This window comes from Marmota flaviventris, chromosome 1 (assembly GCF_047511675.1).
Source record: "Marmota flaviventris isolate mMarFla1 chromosome 1, mMarFla1.hap1, whole genome shotgun sequence".
In the NCBI taxonomy this organism is placed as follows: domain Eukaryota; kingdom Metazoa; phylum Chordata; class Mammalia; order Rodentia; family Sciuridae; genus Marmota; species Marmota flaviventris.
This window is the reverse complement of record NC_092498.1, coordinates 169,456,091-169,477,215: the sequence shown is the minus strand read 5'-3', so window position 1 is coordinate 169,477,215 and position 21,125 is coordinate 169,456,091. Positions and strand designations below refer to the sequence as shown.

Below are 21,125 nucleotides of genomic sequence, written 5' to 3'. Positions count from 1 at the left end.
TCAATGGAGGAAGAATAACTTTTTCAACAAATGGGGTGGAGTAATTGGACATCCATAAAAACAAAACAAAAACCTTAATCTAAACCTCATACCTTATACAAAGATTAATAAAAAATTGATCATAGGTTTAAATATAAAAGGTAAAATATAGGGTCTGGGGCTGTAATTCAGTGGTAGAGTGCTTGCATAGCATACATAAAGCCCTGGCTTTGATTCCCCAGTGCCTTTGATTCTCAGTACCACACATAAGCACATAGACACACATGCACACAACCAGTTGTGGTGGGGCATGCCCATAATCCCAGTGGTGTGGGAGGCTAAGGCAGGAGGATCACAAGTTCAAAGCCAGCCTCAGCAACTTAGCAAGGCCCTAAGTAATTTAGTAAAATCCATGTCTTAAAAAATAAAGGGGCTGGAGATGTGGTTTAGTGGTTGAGCACCTTTGGGTTCAATCCCTGGTACCAGTTTAAAATAAAGTCTATAAAAATACTTTTGACATCTAGGGATATAGTTTAGTGGTAGAACAATTACCTTCCATATCTGAGACCCTGGTTCAATCCCTAATATCAGGAAAAAAAAAAACCTTTGAGAAGAAAACATAGGAGAAACATAAAATTATAAAACTTTAGACAAAAAATGTCAAGACTAGGCAAAGAGTTCTTGTGTATGACCTCAAAAGCATAATCCATAAAAAACTCCAATAAGAGTTTATCAAAATTGAAAACTCTTGCTCAGCAAAAGACCATTAAGAGGATGAAAAACAAGTCACTCACAGGGAGAAAATACTCCCATATCCAAAAGAACTAGAATCTGGAATATATTAAGAACTCCTAAAATTCAAAAGTATAAAAATAAACCAACTAATAGAGAACTGGGTAAGACATTTCACCATAGAGGATGTATTGGGGGCAAATAAGCACATCAAAGATAAATCAGTATCATTAACCATTAGGATAATACAATTTAAAACCATGATGAATTTTTCCTACATACCTATTAGAATAGCTAAAATAAAATAGAGACAATTCCAGTTTATGACTATTACTGCTGCTGCTGCTGCTGCTGCTTTTACTGGGGATTGAACCCAGGAGCATTTTTTTATTTAAATTTTTTTTTAGTTGTCAATGGGCCTTTATTTTATTCCTTTATTTATGTGTGGTGCTAAGAATGGAACCCAGTGCCTCACACATGCTAGGCAAACACTCTACCATTGAGCCACAACCCCAGCCCACCCAGGGACACTTTAGAACTGAATTACAACTCAGTCCTTTTTATTTTTTGTTTTGAGCCAGAGTCTCAAATAGTCTTAGTCTTGCTAAATTGCTGAAGCTAGCCTTGAATTCTTGATCCTCCTGCTTCAGCCTCCTCAGTTGCTGGGATTAAAAGCATGTGCCTGGCTCCAGCTGATTTCTTTCTTTTTGAATATTCCCTTGTATTTGCTTTTCTGACTCTTGTTATTTCTCTGTCATCTTCATGGTTTCCTCTTCCTTGTCTGCCTATAGCTGCTGTTCTCTTTCTGTGAATCTTCCTGGATGATTCAATTTCTGGTTTTAACTACCTTTTATATGTTGCTGATTCCAAAATAATTTTATGTAAAAATACCTCAAATTCAATATGTTGAAAAATGAACCTTCCTTCCTGAGATTGTTCTAGTTGTTATTATCACTATCAATCACTCATGCTTAAAATGTCTGAGTATTCACTTCTTTTCCCTTTCAACTACCCACTTGCCATGTAATTTGTCACCACATGGCTGTGACTATTTCTCAAATTGATCCTATTCATGTTCTATCCTTAGATCAGAATTTCATTTTTTGTTTTAACTACAGCAACCATCAGTAGCTTACCACAATCTAGAAAATTAAAGCTTAATGTGGCAGGCAAGGCCTTTCATAATGTGACCCTTACCTATTTGCCAACCTCTTCTCATCACTCTCTATATTATACTTTATACTCCACCATCATGGACTTGCTTGAGGAAACAGGACATTTCTTACCTGCTACTTTTGCCCAACATGTTCTCTTTCCATCTGTGCTTTCTGGTTGTCCCTAATCCAGCTCAGTCATCATGCCCAGGAACCCTTCCTCTATTACTATGTATTTGGCTAGATGATTCCATCTTTAAAATATTTGAAATGTTGGTACATATGTTTTACCCATTTTAAAAAAAATATTTATTTTTTAGTTATAGGTGGACACAATATCTTTATTTTATTTTTATGTGGTGTTGAGGATAGAACCCAGTCTCGCATAGTAGGCGAACACTCTACCTCTGAGCCAGAACCCCAGCCCCTGTTTTACCCATTTTAATTGTGAGTTTGGACTTATTGTCCCTTTATGAATTGTGGTAAAATACACATAACACAAAATTTACCGTGTTAACCGTTTTAAGAATATAGTTCAGTAGTATTAAGCCTTTTTACCTTGTTATGCAACCAATCTCCAGAACATTTTCATCTTGTAAAACCCAAACTCTATATATTATTAAATAATAACCTTCCATTTCATCCTCTCCTCAGCCTCTTGTTATTACCCTTCTTTTTTTCTATGAATTTAATAACTTTAGATGCTTCATATAAGTGGAATTATACAATATTTGTCTATATTTTTGGTGATTGCCGATATTAATAAGCATGTGCTCTACCACTGAGCTATATTCCCTACCCTGTATTTGTCTTTTCATTATTATCTTGATTCACTTAAAACACTGTCTTCAAGATTCACCCATATCCTAAATTTTCCAAGAATTTGTTGTACTTTATCTGAGGTGTATCTTGCAAATATTTTTTCCTGGAGTGCCAGTATTTTTGACTTTTTAATTGACATTTTTGCCTTGCATACTGTTTTTATTTTTATTTTATTGTACCAGGGATTGAACTCAGGGGCACGCAACCACTGAGCTACATCTCCAGCTCTATTTTGTATTTTATTTAGAGACAGGGTCTCACTGAGTTGCTTAGCGCCTCGCTATTGCTGAGCCTGGCTTTAAACTCGTTATCCTCCTGTCAGCCTTCCAAGCTGCTGGAATTACAGGCATGCCCCACTGCACCCAGCCCTTGCAGATGTTTTTATATAGTCAAAATTTATCTATCACAAAGCTGGGGATGTGGCTCCATAGTAGAGTGTTTGCTGGGAGTGCATGAAGCATTGGGTTCATATGGCAAAATTTATCACTTTTTTTCTTGATTGTATCTGAAATTTGAATCATACTTGAGAAGTTTTTCCCTATGCTTGAGCTATAAACTTGATTTTTTTTTTCAAAATATTTTTAGTTGTAGATGGACATGGAACATTTATTTTATTTATATGTGGTGTAAAGGATCGAACCCAGTGCCTCACATGTGCTAGGCAAAGCACTCTATACTGAAGTATAAACCTAGCCCCTTGATTCATGTTTTTTTTTCTTCTTCTTCTTGTGTAGTTTCAATGTAGAATTTAAATTTCTGATCTGTTTGAAGTTTATTCTTGTGTATGGTAGAAGGTATGGACTAATTTATCTTTTTCCAAATGACTAACCATTTGTCCCAGGACTATTTATTCAAACCTTGATCTTTGCCCCACTGCTTTGAGATGCAATGATAATTTTATGTTAAATATTCTGATATACTGCTCTGTTTCTGGACTTTGTATTCTTTTCCACTGGCCTGTCTGCTCATATACCTTTGTCTTATTGTTCTAATCACATAGGCCTTATAGTATGTTTTGATGTCTCCCAGGGCCAGTCCTCCATGGTAGATCTTATTTCCTAGAGTTTTCTTGGCTATTCTTATATGTTTATTTTCCCACAAGAACTTTATGATCAAGTTATCTAGTTTTATTAAAATGTGTATAGATATTTTTATTGGATTGTGTTAACTTTGGAACACAAAATTGATATTCTTTTAGGACATTAAATGCCTTTACTGAGATTAAATGTTGTCTTCCATTTATTTATGAATATTTTTTGTTAGACTCCTCATTCTTATGGAAGAATTTGTGAAATTAGACTATACTACTCTTATATCAGAATATAACATTCAAGAGAGCATAGGCTACTGTTATGTTTTTTCCACATTTTTAATAATTATGTTTAATACTTTAAAATTTTTTAATTTGTTCTAATTAGTCATTATGTTTAATACATAGCTCAGTAGTCACAACAGTTTTTGAGTATTTGTTGAATTAAGTAATAATAAATTAGTTAAAGGAGCTTCTTTTTAGCTTGAGAAAATGAAGGATGTACTAAGAACATTAATTTGACAAGAGCTCATAAAAAAAAAAGATAAAATGTTTGTGACGCTTTTTTTTTTTTAAATGGTTTTTATTCTGAAAACATGTTATTGTTGACAATTTTTTTTTTCAGTACTGGCAATTAAACTAAAGCTCTTGAAAGTGCTCTGCCACTGTGCTACAGCTCCAGCCCTTTTCATTTTAATTTTGAGACAGAGTCTGGCTAAATTGCTGCGTTATTCTTGAATTTGTAATCCTCCTTCCTTAGCCTCCCAAGCAGCTGGGATTATAGATATATGCCACCTTGCATGGCTACGAATATTTTTATTCTGAAAAACATGTTTTAGTAGGCTTGAGCTCAGGAATTATACTGAAATGTCACACCATGAAGAACATTTAATATTTCTTATTACGTTTTCAGTTCAACTACATGTTTATGAAGCACTGTGTAAAAAGTAGTCCTATAGTACCTATTCAGCAGGAATGGCTGGATAACATGTTAATGCTGATACCTGAGTCTTTAAAGGAAGGGAAAAAAAGAGAAGAACTGCTTGAAAGTCTCATAGATGAGGTGTCAAGTGACTTTGAAAAAAGCATGAAGAGATATTTGGGTAAGTAACACATCAAGCTTCTTTTGCCTTTGCTTCTGGTGTTGAACCAAAAGTAGAAGCAAAATAAATAGGGAACACTATATATTTAAACTATTATCAATTTCAAATATGAATTTTTCTTAAAGTTTTTTAATTTTTAAATTTTTCTAGTTGTTGATGGACACAATATCTTTACTTTATTTATTTATTTTTATGTCATGCTGAGGCTCAAACCCAGTGCCTCAAATGTGCTAGGCAAGTACTCCACCACTGATTCACAACCCCAGCCCTGAAAGTTTTATTTTGTGCCCATAATATAGTCAAAATCTTTGTAGCTTTAAGGGCACTTTTTGTAATTTTTGTGTTTATTAGCTAATCCTTGTAGAGTTTTGATTTTTTAACTTTGCCTTTTTGATTTTAACTTTCCTGTTTACAGGGTTTTCAGAACATATTAATGTATTTGGCAGATTTATTAGGAATTTAATCGTTATGATTGTTATTGGAATATTTTTCTTTTTAAAAAAATATTTTTGTTATAGATGGACACGATACCATTGTTTTATTTATTTATTTAGTTTTATGTAGTGCTGAGGATCAAATCCAGTGCCTCACAGGTGCTATATAGGCGTTGTTACCACTGTGTTACCACCCCAGCCCTGGAATATTTTTTTCTTAATTGAAAAAAATTGTATATTTTATCATGTACAACATGTTTTGAAATATGTATACATTGAATAATGGCTAAATTGAGCTGATTAACATATGTATTGCCTCATGTACTCATGATTTTTTTAATATTTAATTTTTAGTTGTAGTTGGACACAATACCTTTATTTTATTTTATTTTTATGTGGTGCTGAGTATTGAACCCAGGGCCTCCACATGCTAGGCGAGCGCTCTACCACTGAGCCACAACCCAGCCCTCTCATGATTTTATTTTTTTGTGTGTATGGTAAGAATACTTAAAATCTACTTTGTTAGCAGTTTTTCAAGAGTGCAATACATGTCATTCACTATAGTCACCATATTGTACAATAGATCTCTTGAATTTATTCCTCCTATAAAACTGAAATATTATATCTTTGAACCATCATCTCCCCAGCCCCTTTTCCCTCCAGCCCTATTAAGTACCATGCCATAAGTTTTCTTAAGTGGCCATATCAGGGACCTTTGAGTAGACAACACAAAGAACTGAGAATTAAGAGTTTTCCTATAACTGAATTTACCTCCATACTATGGCTAAAATAGTATTAAGAGCTTGATTTTGCTGAATTTGATGGTGAATGCCTGTAATCCCAGTGGCTCGGGAGGCTGAGAAAGAAGGATGGAGAGTTCAAAGCCAGCCTCAGCAAAAGCGAGGCACTAAGCAGCTCAGTGAGACCCTGTCTCTAAATAAAATACAAAATAGGGCTGGGGATATGACTCAGTGGTTGAGTGCCCCTGAGTTCAATCCCTGGTACCACCCCCACCCCCCCACCCCCCCCACCAAAGAGCTTGATTTTGTTCTAAATAAAGTTTTTTTTCTTATGCTCATTTTAATTCATAGTAAACTACCATCCCATAACCCAAATCAGAGATTTTGATATGAACAGGTCTTGCAAGGATTTCAAGAAATATTAATACAAACATATATTTTAGTACAGAGTGTTCTTGTGAAACCACCAGTTAAATGGCTTGAAGATGAAGGAGGTCCTTTACCTGAATCCCCTCTGTGAGTAAATCATTTACTTTATCTATTTTCCTATTTTTTGTGCACATATCAGAATTTATTTATTCATATATTCATGCATGGACATAGTAAAATATTTTTAAAAGTAGTATTACATCTAGTTTTTTTTACACTGTTTGAAAATGAACTGATTTTACATTCACGTCTACTGTTGTGAAGCACTAGGGTATATTGTTTTAATTATATTTGACATGGTGTTTTGCTTTTTAGAGGACTAGATTATTCCAGTCCTTGGCATTACAACTATGTGCAGGCAAGAAATCAAATAGCATCTGATTTGCACATTGTTCATCCAACTATGAAAATATTACTGGACCTTGGTTATACAACATTTGCTAATACAGTTTTGCTGGATGTAACAGGAATTAGGTAAAATCCTATATTTATTAATTATCATTCTAAATGTCTCCTTGCTTGACATTTTGACTGTATAATTTTTAAACTGACTCATAATTCTTCAAAACATTTCTTTAGATTTTAGAACTAAAAACAATTGTCATCAATAATTGTGTATGAAAACCAATGTCTTTTGCTTCAAAATAGATATTTTTTTCCCTCAAAAATAGAGCTAAAGGCCCAATTGATTGTGAATCACTAAAAACTGATCTGTCCATTCAAGCTAAAAAGGCAGAAGAGAAGATAATGAACACATGGTATCCACAGGTTATAAGTCTCTTTACCAAAAAGGAGTCACTAGAAGGCATTAAGCCTGAAAAATTGGATGCATTTTATAGTTGTGTTTCCACACTTATGACAAATCAGGTAAATACATTTTATGTATCTTAAATGATAGCATTGTTAAAATTATTCAGTATTTTAGATAACATTCTGTTAACAGTGCTGAGTAATTATTTTGAAATAAATTAAGAAAATATTTTTATTGTAATTTTGTTTATATTTATCAAAAAATAATTTTTGAGGCAATCTAAAATGAGAGATGACTGGGGATATAGTTCAGTGGTAGAATGCTTGCTAGTAAGTGTGAGACCCTGGCTTCCATCCCTAGAATTGTAAAAAATAAGTAACTTAATAAAAAATGAGGAAAGTCTAGAAGTATGTGCCAATATTATGAGTGATTAACTTGGCTCATTCTTAAAGGATGAAAGCTAATCATCTCTAGGAGTATGTTAAGAAAAGGACTATTCTAGTAATACATTTTCGAAGTTATTAAATTCCAAGTTGATTGAGTTTTTTCTCATTTTGTTCTCATTGAGTCTTGGTTCAAAATGTTATTGATTATTGATCACCACCCCTCCTTTTCTTCCCGCCATCTGGGGATTGAACCAGGGTGCTTAACGACTAAGCCTACCTCCTCAGCTCTTTTTATTTTTTTACTTTGAGAGAGGGTCTCACTATGTTGCTGATGCTGGCCTGGAACTTGTGATTCTCCTGTCTCAGCCTCTTGAGTTACTGGGATTACATGCATGTGCTACTGAACTCAGCTATTTATCATCTTTGAATGACAGAGAACATTAACTTCAAACAATTATGTTTATAGGCTCCTCAAATTTTTATGACTGTAAACATAACAATCCTAGAAAAACAGTTTTGATTAAAAACTTTCTCTTTTGGTAAAGATATCTAAAGATTCTATGAATTTTGTATTGTTTCTTTAAGAGGATAATATATATGTTTAATATTTGTATGTATTACTGTAACTAATATATATGGTTTCCTTTCCACCTTTACTCTCTTAAAGGGACTAATTATTTGGTGAACAGTAAAGAAATGCACATTTTGAAGATCATTTCAATTTATATTTGTCTGTTGGGCTACATTTCCAACAGTTGGTTCTCTATAAGATTGAATTTTTTATACTTAGAAATATATTGTGTAAATACCAAGTTCCAAAAAAAAAAATTAAAAAATACCAAGTTCCAGTGGCTTCAACTTCACCTAACAAGTGTGCTAGACATCTGGCTCTCCAGAGAAAATAACCACCTAAGTTCTGGTGTTTGATGATTTCTGTGGTGTAAATATTCTCACCATAATTTCTAGTTTCTTAGTGTTTAATAACTGGCTCCCATGATTCTTGAATATTTAATAATTGGCTTTTGTAAAAACAGGAGCTCTAGCACACCACTTCTCATGTGCATGCCACGCTGTTACAACACTCACCTTTAAGGGTCAGTCCTGCCTTATGCCCAGTATTTACCATGTTATTTGATCTTCTGGAATGTTTTATGTGCCAGGGACAGACTTACTAAAGAATTTGGAAAATTCTCTGTTGCCATTTTCAGATTGTTGATATTCTATTTAAAAGTATGGTTTGCAGGGCTGGGACTGTAGCTCAGTGGCAGAGTGCTTGCCTTGTATTTGTAAGGGACTGGTTCGAACCTCAGCATCACATATAAATAAGTAAAAAAAAATAAAGGTCCATTGACAACTAAAAATATGTAAAGAAAAATGTGGTTTGCATATATTGTTCTGTTTATTATCTTAGACTATTTATTAAAAATATATTTGCTGAATGGTAATTCCAAGACTTATAGATTATAGTGATTTAATTATGTAAAATAATTTAATGATTTTAATTAAAGATTGATTTTTGTACTTTCTAAATTAATAGTAATTTATAATATCATGCAGCTAAAGGATCTCTTAGTAAGGACTGTAAAAGCATTTGTAGAACTGTTTGATTCAGAAAATCAACAAAGATTGCCAATATTTAAGATGGAATTGACATTTGATGAGGATAAAATGGAGTTTTATCCTACCTTTCAAGATTTGGAAGATGTTGTTCTGAGTGTGGTAGAACGAATAGCTGAAACTCTGCAGGTATTACATCATCCTTACCTATCAGGTTTCTTTATATAGCTCTATTTAGGAATTTTAAATTATTTGAGTTGAATCTTTATGAAGTGTTTATATGCATAAAGTGCTTTAACTTTGTTTTATTTTCTTCCCTTAATTATTTTATTTTTTAATATTTTTAGCTGTAGATGGACTCAATGCCTTTTTCTTATTTATTTATTTTTATATGGTGCTAAGGATTGAATCCTGTGCCTCACATGTGCTAGGCAAGTGCTCTACCACTGAGCTACAACCCCATACCCCCACAAGTTATTTTAAATTAGAAAGTGCTTTCTCTGAAAATGTCTCCTGGTTGAAACGGACATTATCCTTGTTTGAGTTTTTTCTTATAGTTATGAACTGAATTTTTGTGCAGGTCTCATTTCCCCTACTGAATAGTGAGTTTTTGTTTTTTTTTTTTTTTGGCCCTGGGAATTTAACTCAGGGGCATTTTACCACTGGACTACATCCCAAACCCTTTTTATTTTGAGACAGGACCTTGATAAGTTGCTGAGGCTGACTTCGAACTTGCAGTCCTCATGCCTCAGCCTCCCAAATCCCTAGAATTACAGGTGTGTGCTGCCATACCTGACTGAATTGTGAACTTCTTAAGAACAAGATCTAATTTCTAGAGCTGTCTATGTAATCACATTGACATTATAATAAATAAATATTTGTGGAATGATGTAAAACTAACCCAACTTAAGTTTTTATATTGGATTGCATGCTATTGTCACTTTTAAATTATTACTTTGCATTGAGTTATTTTTCCTTGGACCATGGAAATCAGAATTTTTAAAAATATAGAATAAAATCTCCATATGGATCAATTGTACATATAATTAGTACATATGTTTTAATTTGTATTTGTATTAGAATATCCAAACAGTACCCTCTTGGCTATCAGGAACTTCAACACCTGTAAATCTTGACACAGAACTTCCTGAACATGTGTTACAGTGGGCTCTTAATACACTGAAGGTGGCAATACATCAGAACTTACAAGGTGCAAGGAAACATCATGAGACATATGGTATATTTGAAATATTTAATATTATGTGTCTTCATTTTAACTACAATTTGATTGGATATTTGGTTATCCAGGGTTGTTAAGGAAGAGCCAGAACTGAGCATAGTTACTGCTTTTGACAAGAGTCAAGGATCAAACCTCCCAAATTTGAATTTTATTGCCTGGTATAAATGATGAATGTTAACAGAAGAAGAGAACCCAGTGCTCCATGCATATGAGGCAAGCGCTCTACTACTGAGCCACAACCCCAGCCCCTCCATTTAAAAAAATTTTTTTTTAGTTACAGATAGACAAAATGCCTTTATTTAAATAAGGAGGAAGCTAAATCAAGGGTAAAACCAAGGTAATTCTTGAAAACAGTTTTAAAAAGCCTGGGGGAAAATTTTATTGGTGTGTAGTTTCCCTAAGTTTGTTTGAGGTCAGATAGATAATTGTCATTTGGCAGTCTATTATTTACTGGTATCATTTATATCACTAAGTTATTTTAAAAGCCTCAAATACTCTGTTGCCCTTATTAAAAAATATACTTAACTTCATTTGCTTATTAAGTCTTTTATTTTATTCTATCCATTCTTTTAAATTCAGAAATCTATGTATACGCATAGTATATTAATAATAGTATATGAGTAGTCTACCCTATTTTATGATCATATAAAGAAGCACTTTACCTTTTTAAAAGAATATTATCAAGATTTTAATTGGCTTATTAATTTTCAGTTGAAAAATATAATTGGCTCCTTGATGGTACTGCAGTTAAGGTGATACAGAATTTTCAGGCAGAAGATCATACTTTTGATGAATACACAGAGGTAAGTAGTAATTCTGTTTTTTGTTGATGCTTTTTGAATTTCTCTTTAAATTATTCTAGGTCTAGATGTTTTAATTAAGTTAAATAGAATTTTTATTTTAAACACCATTTTAATAAACTAATTGGTTAGTGTTTTTTTTCTTAGTTACTCATTTACTCATTCATTATTTTAACAAAAAAAATCCCTATCATATTCAGATACCTCCTAAGATTTTGGTGATTCAGAAATAAATAATACATAAATACTTTCTTCAGGAGCTTAAATCTGGCTTGAAATCCTGATATAGAAAGAACTAGTATGACATAAGATAAATACTGGAAGGAAGAGATGGTCAAAGTATGGTAGAAATACAGAAGAAGGAATGATTGCTTTTGTTTTGGAAAATTGAAGGATTCATAAAAGAAATGAAAAGTGAGCTAAGCTTTGAAGTAGATGTTAGATGCAGAAGGAAGAGGGTAAAGCATGAATAAAGACCTAAAGTGTTCAAAGGTTTTTAAAGAACATCAAATAAATAAAAATAATGAAAAAATGGGCAACAGGAATACTGTATGTGGCAGATTTAGAATATGATGAGGTTGGAAATGTAGGTTGGAGTCACATGGGAAATTCTTTTTTCTTTTCAATTTTTTTTAAACTTTTTTTTTTTTTTGAGAGAGAGAGAGAGAGAGAGAGAGAGAGAGAGAGAGAGAGAGAGAGAGAATGAATTTCAATATTTATTTTTTTTAATTTTCGGTGGACACAACATCTTTGTATGTGGTGCTGAGGATCGAACCCGGGCCGCACGCATGCCAGGTGAGCATGCTACCGCTTGAGCCACATCCCCAGCCCAATATGAAATGTTTCTGTTTTTGTAATCCAAATTTTTTTTTTAATATTTATTTATTTATTTTTAGTTATTGGCGGACACAACATCTTTGTCAATTTTTTTTAGTTGAACACAATACCTTTATTTTATTTATTTATTTTTATGTGGTGCTGAGGATAGAACCCAGCGCCTCACATGTGCTAGGTAAGTGCTCTACCACTGAGCCACAACACCAGCCCCTGGGAAACTCTTGATCAAGACTTTGGACTTTGTTCTGAAAGTTTTTAGCCATGGAAGTAATGTACTTGGATTTGAGCTTTAGGAACTCTAGCAGCAATGGGGGAAAAACAACTGCATAGAAAAGACTCCTATCTCCTCAATGGACCTTATTCTGTTGGTTAAAACTGAGCTTATTTTTCTTATTTCTTCATCTTCTCTCTACTGACTGTTTAGCTTGTATTTTTTCTTTTTTTTTTTTTTTTGTTTGTGGTACTAGGGATTGAACCTGGAGCCTTCTATATGCCAGGCAAGCATTCTGCCACTTTTTTTTTTTTAGTTGTTGATGGACCTATATTTTATTTATTTATATGTGATGCTGAGAATCGAACCCAGTGCCTCATACATGCTAGGCAAGCACTTTGCCACTGAGCTACAACCCCTGGCCCCCAGCCCTCTATTTTTAATGTACAATTTATAAATTTTAATTATTATAATATTTTAGAATAAGAAAATTTTAAACATTTAGAAAAGTTGAAGGAATTTTATAAGGAATACCACCTAGATTTTAGCATTTTACTGTATTTGCTTACCCACACATTTATTCATCAATTCATTCCCTTTTCTATCCTTCATTAATTTCAAGAATGAATAACTTTTTAAAAATCAACTTTATTGAGGTTAAGTTTCCATACAATAAAATGTATTTATTTTAATTGTACAGTTACATGAATAATGGGAAATTTACACACCCATGTAACCATTACCAGAACCAAGATATATAACATTTTCACTACTTCAGAAAGTTTTCTTGTGTTCTATCCTGGTCAGTTTTTTCCATGCAGACCTCAGGCAACAGCTATTACTTTATATCTTTCTTTTCTAAAGTTTCACATAAATAGAATGGTATGTACATACTTTTTTGAGACTGGTTGCTTTTATTAACATATTTTTTTGAAATTTTTCTGTGTTACCTGTATCCTTGTTTTTGAGTAGTATTTAACTCTTATGGATATATGATTTGTTTAGTTATTCATCTTTTGATGAACATTTGGGTCATTTCCAAGTTTTTGGTTATTATGAATAAAGTTACTACTGTTTTTTGTGTGTAAGTCTTTGTGTGAACATAATGTTTTCAGTTCTCTTCTGGGATTTGGATTGCTGAATGGTATGGGTATTGTATCTTTAACTTTTGAAGGAACTGCTAGTTTTTTTTTTCAAAGCAATTATACCAATTACAGTCTTACCACAGAGTTCCAGTTCTGTCACATCCTTTCCAATCTTTGTCAGTCTTTTTAATTTTAGTCAGTTTGTTATGTGCACATTGGAATCTCATTGTGGTTGTAATTATCATTTTTCTGATGACTGAGGGTGTTGAGTATCTTTAATGTGTTATTTTTCGTCTGTGTATCTTTTTAAAATTAATGTGTTCTGATAGTTTCCACATTTTAAATTGGATTTAAAAAATGTTATTGTTGAACTATAATGGCTCTATATTATTGGGTGGTATTATAATAATTCTTATTGTTGAGTTTTAAAGGTTCTTTATATATGCTGGGTAAAGTTTTATAATCTGAAATATATTTTGCAAGTATTTTCTTCTAGCTTATGACTTGGACTCTTCATTTTTGCAATGATGCATTTTAAGGAGCAAACATTTTAAATTATAATGAATTTTACCTTATCAATTTTTTTCTTGCAGAGTCATGCTTTTTGTGTCCTAAGAAATATTTTCCTACCCTGTGATCATAAATATTTGCTTCTACGTTTTCTTCTAAAGGTTTTATAGTTATGGTTTTTACATTTAGGTCTATGATCAATCATAAATTAACTTTTTCATGTGGAATAGGATATGGACCATGGTTTGATTTTTTTTTGTTGTTGTTGTTGTTTCCATATGCATATCTAGCTATCCCATCGTTGTTTATTGAAAATATTATATTTTCCCTGTTAAACTATCTTGGCATGTTTGTTGAAAATCACTGTCTGTATTTGTGTTTCTTGTCTATTTCTTAGTCTATTCTTTTCCATTGATCTATATGTATATTTTGACAATCATTCCATTTTATTATTATTTGTTATTGTTAATCCCTTACTGTGCCTAATTTATAAATTAAACTTTATTATTAGTATGGCGGAAAATGTCTGTGGGATTCAGCGTTATCTGCAGTTTCTGCATCTGAGGAATATCTTGGAATATGCCCCACAGATACGGAGGAACAACTATAACTGCAGTTGCTTCAGTCTAAAGCTATAAGAAAACAGTCCCAGTTTCTTCTTCTGTGAAAACATGCAGCTTGTCATCCTCCCCTGCAGTTTGAGCTTTTTTGTTGTTGTTCTTTTTAGTTATACATGACAGTAGAATGTATTTTGACATATAATATATACAGGGAATATAACTTCCCATTCTGTGGTTGTACATAATGTAGAGTTACACTGATCATATATTCATGTATGAACATAGGAAAGTTATGTCTAATTCATTCTACTATATATTTATTTTTATTATAGTACCAGAGTCTTGATTTCTGTAGTTTAAAGGTAAGTTTTAAAATCACATTATATAAATTTTCCAACTGTGTTCTTTTTCAAAGTTATTTTGACTGTTTGAGGTTTTTCGCATTTTCATAGAAATTTTAAAATAACCTGTTGATTTCTAAAGAGGCTAGCTAGATTTTAGTTAGAATTGCTTTGAATTTTTTAATCAAATTTGGGAAGAATTGCCATCTTAAAATTGAATCTTTCAATACACAGCCATAGTATATATTTTAATTTATTTTGACTTTCTTTAATGCCTCTCAACAATGTTTTGTAGTTTTCATTAATTTTACAAATATCTTGAAAATAACAGTTTTCATTTTCATTGATAGTATATACAAACATACTTTTGACATTTTGATCCTACAACAGCCTTTTTTAAAGATTCCTTAGGATTTTTTATATATGTACACAATATAAATCTTTTTTATTTTCCTTTTCCTATCTGGATCTTTTGTTTCTTATGTTGCTTTATTGGCACTGGATAGGATTGCCAGTAATGTTGAATGAATAGTAGCAGTGAGAGAGGACATTTTTGTCTTATTTATGATCTTATGGAAACATATTCAGATTTTTACCATCAAAATGTCTTAGGTATAGGTTTTTTGGTAAATGCTCTTTATCAGGTAGATGAAATTCCTTTCTAATCCAGGTTTGCTAAGAGGGAGGTAGTTCATTGGTTTTTGAATCATTTACTTTTTCTGCATATATTGAGTAGATCATGTGGTTTTTCTCCTCTTTTCTGTTAATGGTTTGAATTACATTTATTAATGTTTAGATGATAACCCAATGTTGCTTTCCTGAGATAAACCCAAATTACTTCCAGAATTTAGTGGCTTAAAAATAACAAAACTTGTGGAGCTGGGATTGTGGCTCAGTGGTAGAGCGCTTGCCTGGCATGTGTGAAGCATCACATATAAATAAACGAACAAAGAAAAGGTCCATCAAAAAAAATTTAAAGAAACCCAAACTTTATTATTACAGTATTTGTGGGTCAAGAATCCAGCTTGGCTTAGCTAGGTGCCAGTGTTTCAAAGTCTCTCATCAGGTTGCAGTCAACCTGTTAGCTGGAGCTGTAGTTTCATATGAAGTCTCAGTTGAGAACAGAATCATGCTTCCAAGTTCACTTAGGATTCAGTTTCCCATAGACTGTTAAAGTTCTGTTTCTGGATACATACACATTTAGGATTAAATTTCCTTGATGAACTCCCTTTATTATTTTGAAATGCCTCTCTTATTCCAGAAAAATATCCTTAGTCTAAAACCTGATATAAATACTCTCTATATTTCATTTTTAAGAAAAGCTTTACTAAGGTGTAATTCACACATTATGCAATTCAATATTTTAATTATATTTATAATCATTACAATGTGACTTTAAAATATTTAAAAGAAGCTTCAGGCCCAGTAGCTATTATTCCCCATCCCAACCTCAGATCCTAAACAACTACTGATATGTTTTTCTGTGTTTATGTTTGTATAGTTTTTTAAGAGAGAGGGAGAGGGAGAGGGAGAGGGAGAGAGAGAGAGAGAGAGAGAGAGAGAGAGAGAGAGAGAATTTTCTCATATTTATTTTTAGTTTTCGGTGGACACAACATCTTTATTTTATTTTATTTTTTATGAGGTACTGAGGATCGAACTCAGTGCCCTGCACATGCCAGGTGAGCACGCTACTGCTTGAGCCATATCCCCAGCCCAATGTTTGTATATTTTGTAATTATTTTATTAATATTGTAAAATTATGTTGTGTTTTGTTCCTGGATTCTTTAGTATATTGCTTTCACGGTTCATAATTGTTATAGACTGAATCTTCATGAGGTCATGAAAATTTACTCCTATGTTTTCTTTGAAGAATTTTATAGTTTTGGCTTTTACATTCCTATCTTTGTTCCAGTTTGATTTGATGAGTTAATTTTTACATATGTAATGAGCTAAAACTTTAATTTCATTCTTTTACACATGACTCTCTAGTTGCCCCAGCACAATTTTAAAAAAATTATTTTCAACAAGGGTACCATTGGATAATCCTCATACCCTTGTCAAAAATCAATTGACCATACATGCAAGGTTTTATTTATGGCCTCTCAATTTTATTCCATTGATCTATGTTCTTTCCTTGATTGTTTTTGCTTTGTAGTAAAATCTGAAATCAGAAATTACAAGTCTTACTGCTTTGGTTTTTAAAGATTGTTTTGGTTATTCAGAGTCCCTTCCAATTTCAAGTGAATTTTAGAATCACTGTCTCAGTTTCTTCAAGTAAGTCAACTGGAACTCTGATGGGGATTGTGTTGAATTTATATGTAGATCAATTTGAGGACTATAGGCATCCTAACAATAGTAAGTCTTCTAATCCATGATCATGGAATATCTTTCCATTTGTTTAGATATTCTTGAGTTTCTTTTAATAATATTTTATAGTTTTCAGAATGCAGATTTTGCTTTTATTTTGTTAAATTAATTCCAAAATATTTAATTTTTTGATGCTATTTTATTTTTAGATTATTTATTGCTAGTACATATAAATGCAATAGATTTTCATGTATTGATCTTGCTTCCTGCAACCTTGCTTGGCTTGTATATTAGTTTGAATAGTTCTTTTATTAGGGGATAGCTTAAGATTTTCTATATATATGATCAGATCCTATTAATAGGATATATTACATTAATTGATGAAAACAACTTTGCATTGCTGGAATAAGTTTCACTTTGTCATGATATATAATTATTTTTATATGTTGTTAGATTTAGTTTGTGATATATTGTTGAGTTTTGTGTCCATCTTCATAAGAGATACTGTAGTTTCTGTTATTGTGATATTATAGTTTGTCTGCTTTTTATTTCAAAGTAACACTGGTCTTAAAAACTTTTCAAAAATTTTTGGAAGAATGATTGGTATTCTTTTTTAAGTGCTTAGTATAATTTATTAATGAAGGGTCTGGACTTTCCTTGTAAATAGTTTTTGGGTTATTAATTCAATTTCTTCACTTTTCATAGATCTACTCAGATAATCTATTTTTTATCACATCAGTTTCAGTAGATTGTGTCTATATAAAAATTTATATATTTCATCTAAAGTTATGTAATTTATTGTATACAATTGTTCATAATATTCCCTTATGATCCTTTTTATTTCTGTCAGGATGTCCTCTTTCATTTTTCTTTCCCTTACAAAAATTAATGTTTATTCCATCTTTGTGTTATATTCCTGGATCCTTCACCAATGTTACTTTAGGAAAAAACAAAACAAATGAGAAACTGAAATCAGAGTCACTGATGTTATCAAGTAGGGAAACAACTAAAATCTAGCCACCATCAGCAAGAAAACAGCAAAGATAATGCTGTCAAAAGAAACAAAGAAGGGCTCTGGATGTGGCTCAAGTGGTAGCACTAGCTTGGCATGCGTGAGGCACTGGGTTCTATCCTCAGCACCACATAAAAATAAAATAAAGATGTTGGGCTGGGGATGTGGCTCAAGTGGTAGCGTGCTCGCCTGGCATGCGCAGGGCACTGGGTTCGATCCTCAGCACCACATAAAAATAAAATAAAGATGTTGTGCCCACCAAAAACTAAAAAATAAATATTAAAAAAAGGAAACAAAGAAAACTGCTTAAAAAAACCCTGTATGCATCATATTCTTTCAAAGCAGCAAAATATGTCCCTGCATACAATGGAATGTAAACTCAATTATTTTCCTTTAAGGTATAGAAATGTAAGTTCTTTTGAATAGTATGAATGGGTAAAATGTGTTTGTAATGGTAATTCAACTAACTAATTAAGAGTGGGCCAGGAACACATATAGGGCTTCTGGGGATGATGTGGCTGTAATTCTTTGATTGGAACAGTGGAAACACTAATAAAAATTTTCAAAAATGAACAAAGAAGTACAAGACAAAGGCAAATGGGACTTCTTTTATATCTTAGCAACATTCAGATGGAATCAAATTTGAATGCAGTCCACTCTGCTTTTAAAGAAGTTTTGGTTCAGTTCCCAATTATGGATTCCTTGATGCAGTCTTAAACAACAAACTTGTTTTTAGTGGTGGAGCTGCCTTAGTAGCTGTGTCTGCATGGAACTGATAACTAATCACTGTCTTTGGAGGAAGTCCTAACCTTTCCTTGTATAGTCTCTCTATATGTGTAATAGCCTCTCTTTTCATATTTAGTAGTCCATATTGCTATCTTACCACCTTTAGCTCTAACATTAACAACAGCTCCACAAACATCATCACTATAGTCATCAAAAGATTCTACAGTAAGGCATAGCAGGTCACTTCATCTCTGCCATTTGTTCAATATAATGAGCCATCTTCTACCCCGTTTGTATTTCTCATCATCCCATATAGGATCAATACCATCCTTAAAAAGTGAGTAGTCACAGAGAGGCATTAAATTACTAGACAACTAGTTATGGTTGTGGAGAGCCCAAATGGTCTTCAACAGTATCCAACTTAGAGATCAGTTAAAAGTTTGGTTGCCAAGTTACTTTAATCATTTTTTAAAAATGAGAGTGCCCATCTACTCTGTAAATGTTTTATATAGTGTTATGAGTTAGCAACCTCCTGATAATTAGATTCTGTTTTCTCCTCTTCTGTAGGCAGGTGATTAGGAGTAGAGGTAGTTTCCAGTTCCACAAATGCTGTCTTAGATTGATCTGATCATACTCCTCTTCTATTTCTTATTACTATTTCTGATTACAGTAATTTGCATCATCTTTTATCTTAGTCACTGCAGTTAAAGGTTTGTTGATTTTGTTGTTCTTTTCAAAGAACTGATTTTGGTTTTATTGATTTTTTTTCTTCATTTTTTTAATATTCTATTTAATTTTCACTCTAATCTCTTATTTACTTTATTGTACTTGCTTTATTTTTTTGTTTGCTTTAGTTTTTCCCAGGGACTTATGGTGGATGTTCAGTTTATCATTTGAGAACTTTCTTCCTAATATAGGAATTTATAGCTATATATTTCCTTGTAAGCACTGCCTCAGTTGCAGCCCATAAATTTTTATATAGTAGTTGCCTTCATTTGCATTAATCTCAAAGTATTTCCTGATTTTCCTTTTGATTTATTTTTACCAATAACCTAAGACAGTTTAATTTCTACACATTTGTGTTTTTGTTGATTTCTAACCTCATTTTACTTTGTTAGAGAAGATACTTTGTATAGTTTCTACCCTTTTAAATTTACCTAATTTTGTTTTATTCCTTAGTAAATGGATATCCTGGAGAATGTTTTCTGTGTACTTGAAAGAGTGTACATTGTTTTTGTTGGGTAAAGTGTTTCTTATGTCTGGTACTCTAGTTGTTTATGGTGTTGGTCAAGTCTTTTGTTTCCTTTTTGAGTATCTGCCCAGTTGTTCAATCCATTATTTAAAGTGGGATATTGCAATCTTCAACTATTTTTCAATTGTTTATTTTTATTTTTGCTTCATTTCTCTCAGTTATTGTTGCATGTATTTTAGTATTCTGTTGTTAGGTGCAAATGTGTAAGTAAATGTTATATATCTTGCTTGTGGATTGACCCTTTTTGTTATTTTGAAGTGTTCCTTTTTATCTCTAGTTAAATTTTTTTTTGAGGGGGGCAATACTTGGGATTGAATCACTGGTGTTCTACCATTGAGCTACATCCCTAGCCCTTTTTATTTTTTATTTTGAGACAGGGCTTCCCTAAGTTGCTGAGACTGGCCTGGAACTTATAATTCTGAATTACAGGCGTGAGCTACCATGCCCTGCCAATTTTGTTATCCCAAAAGCTCAGAATGCTGAGGCAGGAGGATTCCAAGTTTGAGGCCAACCTTGGCAATTTGGTGAGATCTTTCCCCAAAATAAAAAAGAGTTGGGAGTGCATCTCAGTTGTAGAGTGCCCCTCAGTTCAATTTCAAGAAAGAAAGGAAGGGAGGGAGGGAGGGAGGGAAAGAAAAAAAGAAGAAAGAAAATTATCCCTTTATTTGGGTGTTAAGAAATTTATAACCAGTATCTTCGATATTTGGTAATAGCAGAATGTCTCAATTTTCTCTCCTTTTAGATTATTTTGAACCAAAAAGTTTCTTACATTTCTTTTCCTAAATACTGAACTAGAATCATTAGTGAGGCATCAGTAATGATAAAAGCAGATATATATTAGCTACAGAAATTGTCACATGTTATAGGTTTCTTTCTAAATGGAGAGGAATGAGTTGGCTCTGGGAATAACTATTTTTTAAAAATATATAAATATATAAACTATTTTTTAAAAATATATAAATATTTTTTTAAAAAATATTTTTTAGTTTTAGATGGACATATATTGTTATTTTATTTATTTATTTTTATGTGGTACTGAGGATCAAGCCCAGTGCCTCACACATGCTAGGCAAGTGCTCTGCCACTGAGCTAACCCCCTGGGCAGAATTTTTGAAAATAATTATCGA

At 32.5% G+C, this 21,125-nt stretch overlaps 1 protein-coding gene and 1 pseudogene across 1 annotated transcript in view; one reads left to right on the top strand and one right to left on the bottom strand.

Annotated features, from left to right (window-relative positions):
- The window catches only part of Dnah12 (dynein axonemal heavy chain 12), a 260,520-nt gene that overhangs the window by 9,977 nt on the left and 229,418 nt on the right, over positions 1-21,125 (top strand). The window contains exons 5-11 of the mRNA XM_071618864.1: positions 4,631-4,820; positions 6,438-6,510; positions 6,739-6,897; positions 7,095-7,290; positions 9,118-9,306; positions 10,198-10,354; positions 11,069-11,160. Coding sequence (XP_071474965.1) covers positions 4,631-4,820; positions 6,438-6,510; positions 6,739-6,897; positions 7,095-7,290; positions 9,118-9,306; positions 10,198-10,354; positions 11,069-11,160 — 1,056 coding nt within the window. The remainder of the gene's footprint in view (positions 1-4,630; positions 4,821-6,437; positions 6,511-6,738; positions 6,898-7,094; positions 7,291-9,117; positions 9,307-10,197; positions 10,355-11,068; positions 11,161-21,125) is intronic.
- On the bottom strand, positions 18,734-19,429 carry LOC114080025 (eukaryotic translation initiation factor 4E-like; annotated as a pseudogene).